At 36.8% G+C, this 19,248-nt stretch overlaps 1 protein-coding gene across 1 annotated transcript in view; it reads right to left on the bottom strand.

Annotated features, from left to right (window-relative positions):
• The window catches only part of LOC135083194 (protein MTSS 1-like), a 249,561-nt gene extending 230,313 nt beyond the window's left edge, over nt 1–19,248 (bottom strand). The window contains exon 1 of the mRNA XM_063977928.1: nt 18,753–19,248. Coding sequence (XP_063833998.1) covers nt 18,753–18,824 — 72 coding nt within the window. The 5' untranslated portion in view covers nt 18,825–19,248. The remainder of the gene's footprint in view (nt 1–18,752) is intronic.

The following is a 19,248-nucleotide window of genomic DNA, read 5'->3' as shown; positions in this document are numbered from 1 at the left end:
AACGATTACTGAAGAAATTAGAACTGTCTAATGCGCCACTTCAATCACGCTAATGAAAACAAAATAACTATAAATAATAAATATCTATTTACTTTAACTAACGTTTACAAATATTTATAATAGATTTAGTTTAATAACCATTTTACACAGTTTTTTGCTTCGTTAAGGCACTTTATTGTCCAAATCTGTGATGGATTGGTAGCAGTATTGATAGCAGTAAACAATAGTAATAAACAGATTTTTGTATTTTCTCCACGAAATAACGAAACGATCATTCATGACCAACTTTCCTTAACGCTACAGGTACACTATAGAACCCTGAATTAGACGAAAGAAAGAAGGAAAAATCCTTTACTTGAAAAAAAAAAGAACATGAGCAGAATGTAAGAGCAGAATAATGGTTAATTAATAAGTTTACTGCTAACGCGAACTATCCTCGTTTAATTAAAACTTAAAATTTCTAAAAAAACACTACAAAGCAAGATATCCCACTTGTTTTATCAAGTCTAATTTAATTTTTACTGACCAGTTCAATTTATTCCACAAATAATGGAAGAGTTAAGAGTAGGACGTCCACCCACAAGGTGGACCGACGACCTCATAAGGGTAGCCGGAAGGCGCTGGATGCAGGCCGCCACCAACCGGCCATTGTGGAAATCATTGGGGGAGGCCTATGTTCAGCAGTGAACGTCCTATGGCTGAAATGATGATGATGATGAATGGTAGTTCTCTTTAAAAGGAGAGAAAGTCAACACAAAATCTTCATACTATAGTAATTCTAGTGCGTAAAACCTAGTTAAGGAGCATCAGCGGAATTTGTAGTACAATTTGTTATTCGGATCACGCACAGTTCGAGACACGCATGTCAAGAGAATGGCACAAATAAACGCGGAAATTTATTCTATCTGAACTAAACACATGTTGATTCTGAATTGTTGCGATTTCGTAAACAGGTTACTAGGAGGATTGCTAGAAATTATCAACGAATTTGGGTTACATTTGTAGGCTGTCGCACATGGTAGCGTATCGTTTTAGTGGATAAATTAGAAAATATGGGAGCAGTAAGAGACGTTAGTCCACCCACATTGTCCCTGGCACTAATAATACCTAACATAATTGAAGAATCCAGTCGAACTTGGGGTCTTAACTACGATATTTTTTTATTTGGCCATACAATACCAGGATTTTTGACGGCCAGCAATCTCTTGGTTGCCTAATCATCATTTCAACGTCTCCGCTGATTAGAAAATAACAAACGTACAAAGCCTGCATAGTATCTTGGGTACATTCCAATTAGTTTCCTAAGATTTTCCACAAAGAACAAACAAATTAAGGCTAATTGAACGGCAAACAATATGGTTTAAACAAACCAACTAGAATTTTCGTAAAGCCTTGTTCGCACTAGTAGAGTTTTTTAGGCGAGATAGCTAAACGTGTCCGACCGAACACCAAAAATTTAGTCGAGTATGTTACTAAGAGTGGATTCGATCAAACAAGCAAGAGTAAATTATTAATCTCAGAATAAATCGTCAGTTTTAACATATTTCCCATACTGAAACTGTCAATGTGCCAGTTATACCAGGAGTTATTCTCGGATAAAAGTTTGGTCGAATCGGGCCTTAATCGTTTAGTCGAGCCAATCCATTTTGTTCTATTTTGACAGGCGAGTAGCAACCCCACACGCGACCCTTCTCACTCGTTCATCGGCTAAACGAGTCGGAATCGGGCGGTTAAATCGATACTTGAGTTCATATACACCCTATTCAAAGACAAATAAATATTTCTATTTCTATTTCTATTTCTATAAAAACTACTAATTACCAGTAAACTGTACTCGAAAACTCGACCGGGGATTCTTAGCACCCCCCGCCCCGTCGTCACCTGAAAGGTAGCAGGCGCTGAATGCAGGCCGCTACCAACCGTGCGATGTGGAAGTCATTGGGGGAGGCCTATGTTCAGCCGTGGACGTCCTGTGGCTGCAATGATGATGATGATGATGTACTCGACCGAAGTACGAACGGTTTTAATTTGGTCAGTAGCGAATAGTTTAGTTACTAAAGGCGAGCTACTCAACTAAATTAGTCGACTAGTGCGAACAAGGCTTTACTGATGCTTCCATTGTGTAAAAAGGTAAAAGCTGATTAAAAAACCTTTCAGCTAAGGGTGCCCGCATTTAATGAAACTCACAGAGACGAGCGAAAAAAATGTCTATCTCGAAAGTGAAACATGCGGAGCGGAAAAATGACGATTTCACATTCGCTTTCATATGTAAACGACGTTTTAAAGCCGGGGACTTATTCTGGAAGCCTTCGAAACACAGTCATAATGTAAGGTCGACAGCACGTCAGACTATACGTTTTCGTTGCAAAGTCGCCCCTATAACAACTGCGTAAGATACTACAGTGTTTACGTTGACATGCTGTCGACCTATTACTAAAATTGCTATTTTTGAAAAGTTATTTCTAGTAGATACTCGGTCAAACACTCTTGTATCCTGAATTCTACTGATATTAGAACAGAAATTTAACAAAAATATCGATCAGGTAATTCAGGTAAAAGACAAAACATTAAAACTCAGCTATTCACGAACCGCTCTCATGAAATATTTTACGTAAAATTCTATAAAATGCGTCGTAAGAGCTTTTTACTTTCAATCACAATTTTGACACCGTGAAACGAAAACACTTCTTGAGAGCGATTCCAAAATAAGACTCCTCGAGATAACAGGGGATGGCTTTGGAAAAATGGTTTTCATCGTCCTCAACCCTGGAATAATTTTGTAATAACGTCGAGTATAAGAAAAAAAATACGTCTTTTTCCACAATTTGTATTTTTAATTTCACATGGCGTTTCCCTTTTAAAAGTAGATTAACTTTAAGCGACGCTCTTGTCATTTCATATTAAATGTGTAATACTTTCAGGATTATGCTAATGAGAATGATGTCTCTTATGTAGGTTTGTACTCGTAACTTAATGTGTTTTGTTCAAGATCATTTATTTTATGTATTTAAAAAATGTTTAGCGATTTTAGTGACTGATATTTATTTTGAGCCTCTTGTCTGTTTTTTATTTTCAAAAATTAAATTTTGGCGCGAAATAAATGACTACTGCTGATTAATAACTGTTATAAAAAATTAAAATATCGCATGATTTTTAATAATAATAATTCATTACCTTTTTAATAGCTCCTTCCTCATAATATAGAATTAAAATGGAACTAAAATGTAACACGAAATATCTGTAAGTAGTTCATTAGAAAAATAATTAAACTCTTTTCCTATTAAAATGGACAAAACACACATCTTTGTTACGATATATTATGATACAAACCAATCCCTGTTAGTTAAGCATTTACGCTTTCTGAACATATAATTTAACTATCCACTAAGAGATTAATCGAAATATTTCACTTAGAGAGATTTTATCGGTTTGTAGGTAGATTATGCTCAACAATTAGAAACAAATCAGGTCTTAATGTTAATTAAACACACACCACTATTAGAATGGAATCGCTTATTTTTTTTATTACTGGAAAAAATATAATGTAAAAAGTTCCCACACTTTTCCCCAAAATAACTAGTTACTTATTAATATTTTTACATTAATAAAATCATTATGTGCATTTCCATTTCAATGCATGCATATTGCAAAACATCTTAAATTAATCAATTGACTTGACTAATTCAAATAGTATTTTAGCGCAAGTCGTAAGCTCACATCACATGTTACACTTTTGCAACTATTAGCCAAACTTTTCACAATTTCCTTAATTACTACGTCCAAAATAAATTGATGTGTTTCGTTAACGATCGCCATAATCATTCATATCACGTACTCGTCGCCAAAACGTGCGCATCGATTGCGCGATAACGAGATTCCGAAAAATTTAATCAATGTAATTGTTACATCGAATATTGCACGGTTGGTTATGTTGTGCAATAAAACTTTATCGGATATTGTTATTATCGATTGGAGCTTATAATGCGTATAATGTAACCACTGCGGGTTCTTGTGCAGTTGTGATAGGGAAGAGTTTGCAAGAAAAATGGGTAGCCTGATGTGTTGTCGTCTTCTTCTTCTTTTCGTGTCGACAACAAACCTACACAGTGTCAGCCCAAAACTCCGCCACAAGAGTGGCGTTGTCAGCAGCACTCATCAAATCCTCCTGTGCAGATGCTTGGGCACTTAGGGCATGACATCAGGTGCTTCATCGACATGTCTGTCGTGTGTACACCAGACTTTTGTTGAAAAACCGCATCTACTTCAATAACGTAAGATGCCAGTGTGTGATGTACTATTTTTTGTATTATTATCCTAAGTACTGTCACTCGCTACATTTTTATCCTACCCATGTTATGGTTATTACGAGTATCCCTATGTATTTTTGGTATTGTTGTTTCTATTCTATCCACGTAGCTGTTATTTTTTAAAGATTTTCTTGTTTTTTACACAAATATACATTTAGGATAAGTCTGTCAACAGTCTGTGTAATGCGAGTATCATGTTCCTCCATGGGAGTTGTAACAAACTTTGCGTGAACAAGGTTCAATTTATGGCAATATGGCATAGAGCCCCATAAAGGGTTAAGTTACTCTCCGAAGTGTGGAATCATTTATTCTTTCTTAACTATGGTTGTTTCACGACTGCAATCAAACTAAGAATATTTTTTACAAAGTGGAACATTCTGAAGTTTTATTCAAGTATCCAAGACAACCTCAAGTTTAAAAATAAATAAAAACACGACGAGTTGGTCGCAACGCCTTTTTATCACCACTTGCCAAATGTTTGTCCCGAAGCGCTGGTAGGGCACAAGATAAGAGCCCTTTTGCAGACACCTTTTTCTTCTTTTTGTGATTTATGTTGGGCCACAAAGGCCAACTTTGGCCAAACCAGATACAAAATGTATTTGATTTAACAAACTTAGATAGGAAAGTCTACTGCTTCAGAGGCGTAGCTAGGTAACCAAGGGCCCTAGGCCAAATAAAAAAATGGAGTCCCACTGCTATCTAAGCTGGTTAGGTTTTGAGTTTATTGACATTAAGCTTAATCCTGATACAGCAATATTTTTTTAACCGTTCTCTTCTCTTCACAAAAAAACGCACACCGATGAATAATAAAACGCACTTAACGCTATCCGTCAAATTGACAACAGTGCCAAGTGCCAACCTACAGAAATAATTTAGGGGAATTCTCTAGGTATAACTTTTGAATTTATCTCTATTTATTTTGAAAATGAAAGATTTTCAAAACTTCAGTACGATTGATATTTTTCTGGTAAGGATTCGAGGGCCCTCTGAGCTTTAGGGCCCCAGGGCACTGCCCCGCCTAGCCTCTTGGTAGCTACACACTGCTGCTAATGTAGGTACAGTCAACAGCACATCAGATTACAGATTTCTGTTGCAAAGTAGCACCTATTACCACCTGCACAAGAGCCTCAACCTTGTGTGTCGTCGTCTGTACTCGTGCCAGGTAAAATGGTACCGCCCTAACTCATACGGTATGATGAGTCTTGAATAAATTAGAGGTTAAAGTAACTTGGAGATAATGTTTGACGCTTTATATGGGTTAGTATGTAGTTTGGGTGTGGTTGTGTCAGTTTTAAGAAAAATATTTAGCAAGTTATGTTAGGTACCTTTTTAGAGCAGTCTCAATTCATTTCAGACCACCGAATAACGAGAAATAAAATATTGCCTCTTTAATTTAATCTAGAAGTTAGCAAAGCAAACGAATTTCGACATATCGACTCTGGCTCCCTTTTTATCAGGTCTGTAGCCAAAACTGATTAAAGGTACTTTTAAAGGTATTGAAGATTTTGTAACCGACCATTTTTCTTTGCGTTCCAGTGTATTTATATCTAGCCTAAAAAAACTCAATCCAGAAATAACTTTGCCAACTCTGTATTACAAAACGAATGACACACAAACCTACGGATCGAAGCCAACTGCTAACCCTAACCTTCACGCGGCAAATCGATACGGCCCCCTTAGATAATAACTGTAGGGCTGCCACTGCCAGCAATTAAAAACAATTCCATTTTACAGGGGTAGCAGCAGCTTAATATTAAATTATCATGATTTGAATCACTAATCAACGCACAGCTGAGACAAACCACATTTGGTTGTTCGATGATGAATAAATTACTTGGACTGACATTATAGAGCTTATAAAAAATCATAATATTAATATTGTCAAAGAATTCATACATAATTGAGCTTTCGATCAATGTTTTTCAATCAAAAAATTTCACCATTATGAATGTGAAGCGACATTCGACTATTACGTTTTACTGTTAACAGATTCGACATTGCAGTTTTCGCAAACTTTGTCGTCACTTTAGTTTCAAATCCTTAACTATTTATTTACTTTAATACTTAATAATACTTTAAAAACTTAGGAAATTAATATACATATTTCCAAAAACTTCAAAGTGAACCATTTCAAACGCAGTCAAATTCAATATCAAACACAAAAGGGGACACTAGATATACAAAATGGGACCAATTGTCGACCCTAGCAACACCCCAACGGAGCGTTCGGTGATTTAAGGGCAAGTGGATAGTGAACACGATGATATCGCATTCGTGATAACGGGGAGAAATTAAAAAAGTTTCGACCGGCCGAGCAAATAACGTCCGCGAGAGAGTAATAAACGAAAATGTTTTGAGTGTGGCATTCAAATGCTTATATGAGGTTTGATTAAATTTTAGGACAATTTTGTTCATGTATTCGCATTAATATTATCGTCTCATGATTGAGTGTGGCGCAGATTCTTAAATTTTCAAAAATGATAAAGCATTGGCTTTCTTGAAGTCGCTATTAAGCACATAGACACACGAACAGAGGTTTCGTATTTCAAGATTCCACAAATTTTCATATTTTCTCTCGGTCAATCATGATAGCGTTCAGGTATCTCAGGGATCAGGATGGATAGAGTTGTATACTCAGTTGATATTGATACACATACGTCGCCATACGATTTCTGACTTCTAAACCAAATAGGTGAGATATTGTCGAAAACATAGAAGTAATAATGTATCACTATGACGATATCGAGTGAAATTTAAGCTGATTGCAACGAAGATGAGTAAATACAATAACCTTCACAACATTTTTATGGATTACATCAAATCTACCAATAAAAATAAGTCTGACCAAAATGAATCTCAAGAAAAACAATTTAGTCGGTAATAAGAAGCAATTATACAAGACACATTAGATCATATTAAATAGCCCAGAGCATTTCCAGTTAAGATGATTCATTTATAGTAACAAATATTACTTGGATCGTTAAAATTCTTTTGCAACTAATTAAAAATATAAAACGAGCACACATAGTTTCGCGTTTTGATACACTTCAGGTAATTTTGTATACTAAGTAATGAACGGTGTTTATTTTGGATTCTAAGTTGCATTTAAAACTTGGGTACTTCAGTCGTTATCATCATCATCGGGTCATTTAGTTACTCTAATTTACCAGGCATTTGGAAAGTAAATGTTCGCATATTCGTCCCTTAGTCGCCTTTTGCGACATCCACCGGAAGAGAAGAAGTGGTCCTGTAATACTCGGTAAGTAATTCGGTTATATTGGGTATACAAAACAACGAAAAGTGGAGATGATCTGTTGGCTTGGGCTTAAATAAAGGTCACAAACGAAACTTAACTTTGAGGAGAACGCAGAAGTGGAAAATATAAGTCCTTACATTCACCAGTTGATCGCACTTAACTTTGGGGTTCATTTAACAATTCATCGACCTATAAAACATGAGTTTCACACACCAAAGCCAGGATATTTAAAGCATCCTTATCTCATTTTAACTTGCCGAATTAATTAACGAACAAGTTACCGCGACATGTCCGGATGTGCAGAAACAGGTTGTTATCCAAGTAAATTAACGGTAACATCGCAAAAATAATGTTGTACTAAATTTTTATCACGTTTATTTTACCTTCGCATGTAGGTAGCTTCGCTCAAGTAGGTACTTTTAGGAAAATACAGTATTACCACACACAGCGAAAGCCGTAAAAATTAAAAAGTATCCCATTTCAGTCAAAAAAGAATCACTTTCATATTTTTTAGCTCTGATGAGATTAGTGAAAACGTAATATGTACTGCTGTCGTTTTACTTTGGATTTGATTCGTTCGTTTGTTTCAGCCAAATTTTATCGGACGGATTTGATTAAATCCAGAATATTTATATTAACAGTGTCGGTCGACAACCCTAAACAACATCATAAATTGCAAAATAACGGTAACGTTACCGTCAATTGCTCCCATTTGATACCCCAACGGGAATATTACATTCTGTTTGGAGGATATTTTCTCCTTTTACCTTATTGTCTTGGATAAGTTATGGCAGCACTTGAAACGTCAACTTTTATGAGGAGTTTGTTGTTAAAACACACAGTCGTAAATTTTGTCTGGTCCATTTGTTGAGGCTGGTTTATGAAGCAGATTAATTGATATGTATGTTTCTATGGTTTCATCAATTTAAAAATAACGGATAAGTACAAAAAATGAATTAATTTTTCATTAATTTTTTTGTTTCAAGTCATAGATTTCTTCATCACAGCTTGATATCCAACTACCTAGGTAGGTTCTTGGTCGAACTATACTCAATAATAGTTAACATTCAATTCATTGCTGTTGCTGAATAAACCACTAATCCGTAGTGTTTGCGTGCGATTTGTCATAGCATATTGAGTATTGGTCCTGAGTCTGAACCTGGACTGAAATTAAGACTCAATCAATAACATGAACTGGATGAACTTGGAGAAACTCAGAGCCTTAAAACATCTGATACTTACTCGTAAAAAGTACAAAATCTTCGTATCGACAATAAACCTACACAGTGTCAGCCCAAAACTCCGCTACAATAGTGGCGTTGTCAGCAGCATTCATTAAATCCTCCTGCGTGCAGTTGCTCGGGCACTCAGGGCATGACAAACCGTAGGACAAAATGGGGTCCCGAACTCCCGATACTCGCAAATCAGTCTTAATTCCAACTCGCAAGCGATGCGGTTTAATCGTTCGCCACAACAATGGCGGCCCAATTATTAAGCTCCGGCCTGCAGGGAGCTAACAAGTCCAAGAGTACAGCAACCCATTTCCATTGTCTGCTGTGAGAGACACACAGGCGTCCTATAGTGATGCGATGCGCCCACTAGACCGTAATCGATTATAAATCGATTCGATTGTCAGGTTACTTTTAGCTCTGCTGATTTATGGCCGTGATCGGTTATAATAGGACGATGGATCGATTCAATTGTCAGGTCACTTTCAGTGGGGAAGTAATCACTGCCACATGGCCCACATGTTAAAACGATACGGCTGCACATTTACTTAGTAAATAAATGGCTCAAACTCCCCTGCATGAGACAGGAATCACCCTTAGTACAGGGGTGGTTTTGGCCTTGTACTTTATGGCACAATAAATTCTTCTCGCCACAATTATATTCAATTACATTTCTTCTGACCTGCGGAGTTTCTCCTTAACCATCTCTTTCATTTAAAGGGAAATGCTGGAATGAGTGACAGAGAAAGATAAGCCCCAGAAATAGAGTTAGGACCAGCCACAATTATACGCACTAAATATTTTATAACTACCGAGTATCGATAGGACTCGATAGCGAATCTATGAAAGCACATCACTAGTCCCAGATACGAGAACGGTGCAGAACCGGTACCCTAGCAAGTGGGTTTCGGAACGGGTTGCTGTGTGAGGCGAACTTTTGAATAAAAACTGCGAACACTCCATTGAATTCGCTTTTGTGTACTATGACGTCGTGAAAACTGGCAAGGAACATTTTAAAGAGGTCTTATTTTTTGCACTAACAAAAGACGCTTTTATATTATTTTATTCTTGTTGGGAACCCAACAACGCGCGGGAGGAGACGTGCGGGCGGCGTACAATGACTAACGTCACCTCGGGCCGACAGCGTCATCATCGGCTGCGCTCGGGTCACACACTCGCCTTTGGGACACCACCGTCGTCGCACAAATACCGCGTACTCTCATAATTGATTGTAAATTAGGCTGGCGAGAATACAGCACCTATTTTTATACAGTCCGCTATTTCATTTATACTAATATTCGTTAGGACCCTAACAATTCTTCTTGGTATACGATTATAATATTATGATAGTCTTTCCAATGTCCGATAAAAAGTGACTCTGTGCTTCGGAGGACACATTAACTAGTGGTGGTTTGCAAAACAAATGGAGTTGCAAATGGTCCATGTAGTGAACTTAAATACAAGAAACTGACTTGTCTCGTGCACTTCTATTTCAGTTGTAAACTATGACGATTTTATGGCAGAATATACAAATCGTATAACAAGAAAAAAAACGTTTACAGTGTGCATTAATAATAACGTCATCAAAGTAAAAGGGTGATATGAACCATTAAAGTTATTACTTTTACCCTTACTGACTTATTTATGCCTTTCGTAATTTAGACACGCGTGACCAACACCAAAAATTCGGCTTAAAATCTATTTGCGGTACATTAAATCATCAAAATGATGACAAGACACGCCTAGTAACGCCTTAAGGGTGCGCGTACAATGCGACGATGCATCAAGGATGCAATCGATGCAACTAAGGAGCGCAGAGCAGTATAGTATTGTCTGGTAATTAAGTTTATTAAAAGATTCATATTATGCCAATAGACATACGGAGCATATTTTATTGACCCGAAATGACATGATTTTCTGTGCATTTACTAAGTCAACTTTTGCCTATACTTCTTGTCATTCATACTTTAAAATTGCTAGATGCTCTTTACGCTGACCATAGTACACTGAATTTCTTACACTGGTTTTTCTCAGCAACTGGCCCTTATAATGTCCCGAAGCAGGGATAGGACTAATACGGTTGGGTCAGTTGGGTGGGACTTGTAAAAGTGCTGTTTGGAAGCCTACTTGCAAAAAATAAACTATTTAAATTCGTCCCTCCTCAGATTTCTCTGCTTACGCGCACCCTAATTTTTATGCTACTATTCGGGAAACCACCGTGATATTAATAGTATGTTCAACGATTCGTCATTTCCGTTTCATTTTAAAATATCGTAGACTAGACAAACGGATTAAATAACAGTTATGCCATTTAATCTAATTCATTCGTTTGATTGGTTGATATTATATGTTGCACTGGTTTGTTGTAATTTCTTAATAATATTGTTTAATTTTATACTAGTACTTGGATTTAATAACTTTTTTGTCAGAAAATAGTTCTTGAACTTCAGTGTTTATTGGAAAAATAAATGTAATGATATTTTTATCAGACCTTAATCACAAAGAAATTAAATAACATAAATTATTTATAGCGAACTTATTCGTAACAACACTGTTAATAAAATACATAAAATATAATATGATGATGACAATATCATCCAAATAATATTGTTTTACTTTTCTTTTAGTTCTTTTATATTTTTTTGACTTAGTCTCGCTTGTAAATTTTAAAATTGAATAAAGCTTTGTATCATTTTGGGTGTCATTTATGCCGCAAAATAGCATCTAATACAACTATAAATTAACTTGCTAGTATGTGTCTACTGTACTAAATATGGTACATTATTCTGTGGCACTAATTGGCACTGTCTTCTCTTCTTGCTGTCATTATAGTTTTAAAAAAATGCAAACCAATTTGACCTTTCCAAACATAATGTAGTGTACCAGATTTCGAATTGTTTTTGCTGTTGGCACACAGCAATTTCCTTTGCGAATTTAACCGATTGCTGAACTTCCTATTTCTAAACCAAATGACGGATCGCTGTGAAGAACAAACTTTACAGTCACGCGATGAACTGAAATGAACACAATGAGCGAACGTATTACGTGTGGACATAGAAATATCTTTTGGTATGTCCATTCTTCAAGAAGCGTCATCTGTATCAAATCCGGGACTATTCCCACCTATCGTTCCCACCGCTGCAACTCCTGTGTAGCCAGGACCTACAACTTGACCGCCAATAAAAACCCAACCAGTGAAGGTCAAGTTCATCTCTGGGGAAAGTTAAATTGTCATTGACACAGAACCCGAAAAAAAAATGTTCAGCTAAATAATAATGTGAAATATTATGATTAAATGTTGTTGGTGAATCTATCGAATTATTAACTAAATAAAATAAAATAAATAATAATAATTGTGGTTTAATAATAAACAGCACCAGACTAGGTTACATTTTTGTTGTAAAATAAAATATCAGCTGCACAAGATGGCATTTTGTTCGGTTCGATTTGCCGTACAAAGAGACCGGCATCTAATTGCCATCAGTGCATGTAATAAACCCCTCTAAGAATTATATTTTAACACGCTACATAAGTTTTTAGGTACAAAGACAACGTTTTTAACGTTAATTGTCAAGAAAATGATTTTCTAGGACGAAATAAAAACTAGCCAGACATATCGTCGGCTACGTAGTTTACGCCCGTATTCGCAAACATTACTATCAGGTCTCACAGTGCGCGTGGACTCACAGGGTCACACACACACGAACCAATAACAGAGTATTCAACGCTGTGCGTTCGATTTGCTGCTTCACTTAAGCAAGCATCGTTTGTGAATACGGGCGTTAGTATTCTGGCTGGATTTCGTCGGAAAATGAACTTTTCTTATTTGATAAGGGTACGACTTTTTGGGTATTTTAGTTTAGTTTTAGTTACGTCCGGAGTTTAGTTACAGAAAATACATTTTCGTAACAACTTTATTTGAAGAAAAGTTGCGTATTAAGGCAGAATTTGATATTGGTTTCTTTGGATTTGATATCAAAACATACATACAAAGGTCAATGATATCAATACATACATACTTCTACTTATTCACTAACCCTTTCGAGTTTGACAATATTAGATATTACATACACATACAAAATCCAACAACATTAAAAATAAAATGAAAAACATTATATCCAAACGTCAACATCTATCAACTTTACGTAACCACAAAGCTGAAGTGTCCTTCTGTCTACGCTTTTAATCCCAATTGCCATCGAATTACTTTTACATTAAAATATGTTCGTACACTCACAAAGGGTTAACAGAACGGATTATAAGGTCGCAGACTATAAGTCTAGCGTTTAACTCAGACAATACCTGAGGTATGGGAGGGGGACATAATTAGTAATTTGTTATTTCACAAATTAACGGGAGTATCTCGTTAGCCCCTCGTACTAAGCTAAATATGTTTGTGTTACGAACTTACGAGTGAGCTCACCGCAATAGTCGAGCGGCGGCGGGGACCGAACCCGCGTTGATCACGAGTCGGCCAGTCCGACCCCTTCACCGTGCGGCTATCGTGGCTTCACATTGACAATATGGTGTGACAGAGCATATAAATCTGAAGATCTGAAGTCTCACTGATGTTACAATAACTTTAAAAAAAAAAACCGACTACCAAATGCGTGAACACAAATAATACCTATTCAACAAAAAAATAATCGTTCAAATTGGTTCATAATCGGCGGAGATATTGCGTATAAAAAAGTTCATCATCATCAATTTTCCACCCTTGGGGGTTGTTTTTTTTATTATTAAATTTAAATGGGACCACCCTTGAGGTATTATCTATACGCCGAAAAAAGATGTGTTCAAATCGGTTCATAATTGGCGGAGTTATCGCGTAACAAACATAGAAAAAAAAAACATACGGGTCGAATTGAGAACCTCCTCCTTTTTTTGAAGTCGGTTGAAAACACCCTCCCGTGACGCTCTGACCACAGACCTATAGTCTGCGTAGAAAGCGACCCTCAAAGGTCAAGGTGACTTTACTTTAGCGGAGCTCTCATAAAGGTGTTTTATTGGGAAAAGTTAAACAATTCGGAGGGGCGCAATTCCTTTTATATCTGCTGTTTCTGCAAAGGGGATTCTTTGAAAGAGCAAGTTTTGTGCGATAAGTATCTTTTTCCGTATGTTATAGATCGTTTCATCCACGAAGACGCGCCCCACCATTCTTCCGCAAATGTTTGAGTGTTATCGGTACACGCTAAATTATCCATGAGTGTGCATGACACGCACACTACAATAATGACGCTCGGATTGCTCGAATCAAACTCCCCGCACCACGCGCTTCCCTCTACCAAAAATTGGTGGTGCGTGTCTTCGTGGATGAAACGATCTAGTATGACTGTATGAGAATAAATTATGATAATTGTTGTGGATTGTAACCACTGAAGTCCCACCACTGCTGGTGTGAAACTTAAGCTGTGATAGGCGTCTGACACGTTGGGCGCCACGAGGCTCACCGTTGACTCGGTGAGCCTCGAACAATAGAATTTCTACTGTGTCTAGGTGGCTCGGCAGTCTGTCTTAAAGTTTGTTTTTACTTCATTTGTGCAAGTAATCCGCCGACGTATAAGGACACAAAGCCCGTGAGCAACTAGAATTTTAATTATGTTGTTATCATCCTTTTGAATATTCAACGTCGATGTCTTTGAAAAAATATATTACAAGGTAGCGAGATAATAGTAGCTGCACATAGCAGTAGCATAAGTAAAACGACGATCTGGTGAAGGTCGCGGGAAGAACCTGGATGCGGGCAGCGCAGGACCGGGCATTCTGGAAATCCTTGGGGGAGGCCTTTGTCCAGCAGTGGACGTCATTTGGCTGAAACGAGAACGAGGGATAGAGAGAACGAATCAGACAATAAAACTCAATCTATTATTGTCATCGGTATTTATTACAAAACGGACGAAGCGTCGGCACGTCAAGCTAAACACAGTGGCATTTACAGTTATTGTAGGGTCGACTTTGCAACAAAAACGTATAGTCTGATTTGCTGTAATTAACGCGAAAATTTTATCGACAAGCAAAAAGGAAATACGTCTAAAACGTTTAACATCCACATCTTTTTAGTCCCCAACTAGTCCATATTTCGGCGCATTATCTAATCAATCCTGTACAAAAACTAAACCTAGTTAAACTGGTTTTCGTAGTAGAAACGCGTTGGTTAACTCGGCCAGCTTTGGTGTGAAATAGAGCGTGATCCATGTAAGTAATGATCAGGTTGGCGCCTTCGGTAGCGAATAGCACAATGGAGAATGATACAGCGCCACCGCGGCACCTCCCACTGTTTACGAAGAAAGGAAAGCAGTGGTTCCTAAAGTTGTCTGGGCTACAACTCATCTAATACAAGTTCCCAAACTCGGGACCCACCTATAGGATATTTAACCGTTACCAATATGCCTAAATATAGGATTCGGATCTGTAGGGTGGTTTGTCGTTCTACAGATAGGGCCCAGACAATGTTCGCTCGCGACCCAGTGGTGGGTCGCGCCCATAGTTTGGGAAACCCTGGATTAGAGTGAAAAGAACAAAATAAATAGTTTGACGCTGCGTTTTTTTACACATAACCAGGGTCAATTTCGAGGGTCTCCGGTAAAGTATTACTAGGTCTAGGACCTTCTCATGAAGTTTAATATCAAATTAAATATCATCACTTCTATTCATTTGACAGCGCTCGCGTTTGGAGTAATAAAAGTCCTTGGTCATTCCGGAATATCCTGAATCTCAGAAGACACAATAACTAAAAAAACGTCGACTGCGGGACAAAAGCAAGGATTTCCACAACGAACGGTGCAACGCTGCTCGCGACCTTTACCAGATCGTCGGTCCACCGACGTCTTCCAGTCCTTGGACGCAATGGCAACGTGCGTTAACTGTCGCACCTCGCTGGAATGCGACTCTCCCTCGCACTCACTCGCACATCTCCCCACTTTCGCCCCGTTTGTACCAGTACCTCTAGCATGAACAACTTTCGTCTTCGAATCGTTTGCGTATTCGACAAAATCCGATACTCAACCTTCGAATTAAACGATAATGTGACAATTTTGATTCTCAAAATAAGTTTCGTGCAACCATTTCTCATACTAAGTTCACTTTACGACACGTTCACAAGGGCGCTGTTGTAGTTTTCGCACTAAATCTTTTGATGGCGATTCGAATACGCAAACGATTCGAACTTGAAAGTTTTTAGTGCTAGCCGTACTGTACGGACACAGAGCATCGAAGTGACGTCAGACCACGGCCGCCAGGTGCGCAGTTCACTCGACCGGGTTGTAGTAGAGAACCTACTGAATATTTGTACAGTGGAGCGATGCGATCCAAATATTTAGTTTGTTTTTCAACGCATGAACAAAAACTGTGAATTGAAAATTTGTGTTGGTAATGAAGATTGAAACATGCTGTATTTGGAATGGATTAGTGTAATTACAGTAAGGTATTCTTTTAAAGTGGCGGGGTGATGAACTAGAATGCCAGCGAGGTTCGATTCCCGCGGAGAGTCGATAGATAGACAAAACTGACAATTAAAAGAAAAACAAAATTAAAACTAAGGGTAAATGATCGTGTGATGATGAGCACGACCTTTTATATTCCGAGTAACTTTCATTTTACATATTATGTTTATTCGTTATTATTTATATATGAAGACTGTGCGTTTTTGTCGCAAAATAACACGACTACATAACGAATCACTCAATCACTCAGTGTTTACTTGAGCTGCACAAGCTGGCTTGGTTTAATGAGAGCTAGGAAAATAAATAACTCAAATAGATCTGTTTTTTTTGTGTAAATTAAATACTCAGTACACAGAAAAAGTTAACAAGAATAAAATTGAATGGGGCACAAGAAGTTAATGTCACTATAGTCTCATGCTGAACATATCACGGATGAATTGACACTCGCTCTCAATAACAGAAAAGAATAATTGATCAATTATAATTGTAACCGATATGTGAACCAAGAATGCATTGTGGCACAAATGGTGGTGCGCTTCACACTCTGGTTACTTCATAGAAAGCCGACATAAGACTAGTTATTAAGAATTTGAGGCCTACTTGAGCGTCTTTCTAATAGGATTAGCGGAAGAGCTGTGTAGGTGTTTTAACATGAAAGACGGAATAATATTAATTGATTATTATTGGCCAGCTAGTCTTCAGACTTCAGCATAGTTTATTTATTAAACTATAAATGTTATGTACGGTTTTTTTAATGCTGAATAAAGTGTTCTTATTCTTATTCTTTATCGATTTTGAACGATAAGCCCATACGTTTGTCGTCTATAAATGACGATAAGATTATATCGTAGTAACGCGCATCTTAGGCCGGCTCTGATGTTCGCATATTTCTTCTTTATTCTTTAGTCACCTCTTCCAATATTCACGGGAAGAGTGGTCCCATCTACTTTGCAGGAACCACACGGCAAAAATATGTTCATAAAATATTAATTAGACTTATTATTTCTCATAAATACCGTGAGGTATTAAGACGTTTTATGAACGTAGTCGCTTTGTCGCCATCACTTTGAAAGCGATTGCGATAGCATTTAATCAAAATCTGCGGCGTCGCGGAGAGCGGCGTCAATGACAACGATACCATATCGATTCTTACCTTTAACCTTCAACTTTGAACAAAATAGACTTGATTGTAAACCTTGTAAGGCTTATGTTTACTAATATTCTAAGTTTACTGAATGATGTCACCTGAATAAAACTCTGTTGCATACTAAAATATTGCGATGTTTTATTGATAGAATAAAGGAGGTGACATGATTACAATACCTGATATACCTATTGAATAAACTCGCTTCTGACCGCGACTTCGCCTGCTAGCATTTCGATCCGTCAGTCTCTTTTAAATGCGCATTTCGCGATCACTGAGCAGAATGTAGAAAATGAATAATTTAATGAATTTTTAGATCTAATAGATCTAAACCCCTTTGCTTGAATTTGTGTCTGTCTTGTTGGTTGTCCTAATTAAATAAATAAAAAAATTAAAAATAAAATAAATAGGACTTGAGCTATAATGTTAATCTGTGGCTATACTACAACTATTTTTACTCCCTTGAAGTTGTCTTTTGTACGGAATTGTATCTAAATGTGTACGGAATAGAAGATGTCATTAGCATAATAATAATTATAGTGGATCTTTTGCATGTTGCAAAAGTTTACAGATTATTTACACAATAATTTTCATTGAAATTGTTAATAAATTATTTTGTGACATCATGAAGTTAAACTTAGACCAAATACTAAAATTTTTTGTAAGTTAATTAAAACTTATTATTTTCGTCCTTTCACGTTTATTTTCATGTTCAAATATGTAATAGTTAAATTAGAGTCAACAACACTTCAACAGTCATGATCACCTGAAATTCTTATTAGACTATCTTCTTTGATTTGATAATTTTAATGTTCCATAATATAATTATAGATTATTTAATACCTACAATTGTTATTTGATTATTCATTGCTCACTTACAAACTTTACAATATTTTATTCAAAATTGCAGAAGATTGACCTGAGTTTAGCTATTTTAATGCTTTATGTTTTAGACATTAAATTAATATGTGTAAAACATAGAGTAAGAAGAGTGCAATGCCTATTTTAAAGGTTTTCTTCTTATAAGACAAGTATAATAATTACAGGAAAATTATGAGGACAAACATGTTTTTGTGCATATTTTAGTAGTGATCAATTGTACAAAATAGAATCAACTGTCTCATGAATTAATCTGTTAATAAAAACTGATTAATTAGAACATACAATAGCTTGTGTATGTTTTAGGTCTAATAAACTCTAATTGGCTGGCTGGCAAACACCGGCTGATATTGCAAAAAGTGATTTAAGAAATCACTAAAGCACTTCGAACACATAATTCGTTCGATACGACCGATTTACCGGGACAATGCTCAAGAAAAGTAGAACGTTATCGGTTCCGCCATACGTCGTGAAAAAGAAATTGCTGTGACCTACCTTCATATCCGACACGATCTGCTGGTACAGGCTCCATAATGGGGAGCAATCCTTCTCAGTAGTTCCCTCCATTGTCTGATAAACACAAAAACACAAGGAACAAAACTCAAACACTACACGCAATCACAAACGCGGGCGCGCCATTGCAAACTAAATATTGTTGATCCATTTTTAGGAACTACCACAATATTCCGCCACTTTTATCGGTTACCTACATTTCACTACACGTTTAGCAGCACAATAGAAACGTTAGAAAACACGATGCAACAAATCAATATTTATAAACATGAATACCCTCCATGTAATCCCGATGAACGGTTGATCAACACTGAATTTCACTAAATAGTCAACTGGAATTTGTCCAATATTAATTTCGGCAGCTATTAGAACACTCATTAATTCAAGAAAACTTATTTTTCACTCATTTTCATACACAAACATACGATAGAATAATTTCCAAGCGCAACTCTACGAAGGAGCGACAGACAAGCACATC

The sequence above is a fragment of the Ostrinia nubilalis genome, chromosome 23 (assembly GCF_963855985.1).
Source record: "Ostrinia nubilalis chromosome 23, ilOstNubi1.1, whole genome shotgun sequence".
Lineage (NCBI taxonomy): Eukaryota > Metazoa > Arthropoda > Insecta > Lepidoptera > Crambidae > Ostrinia > Ostrinia nubilalis.
This window is presented reverse-complemented; position numbering and strand designations above follow the sequence as displayed.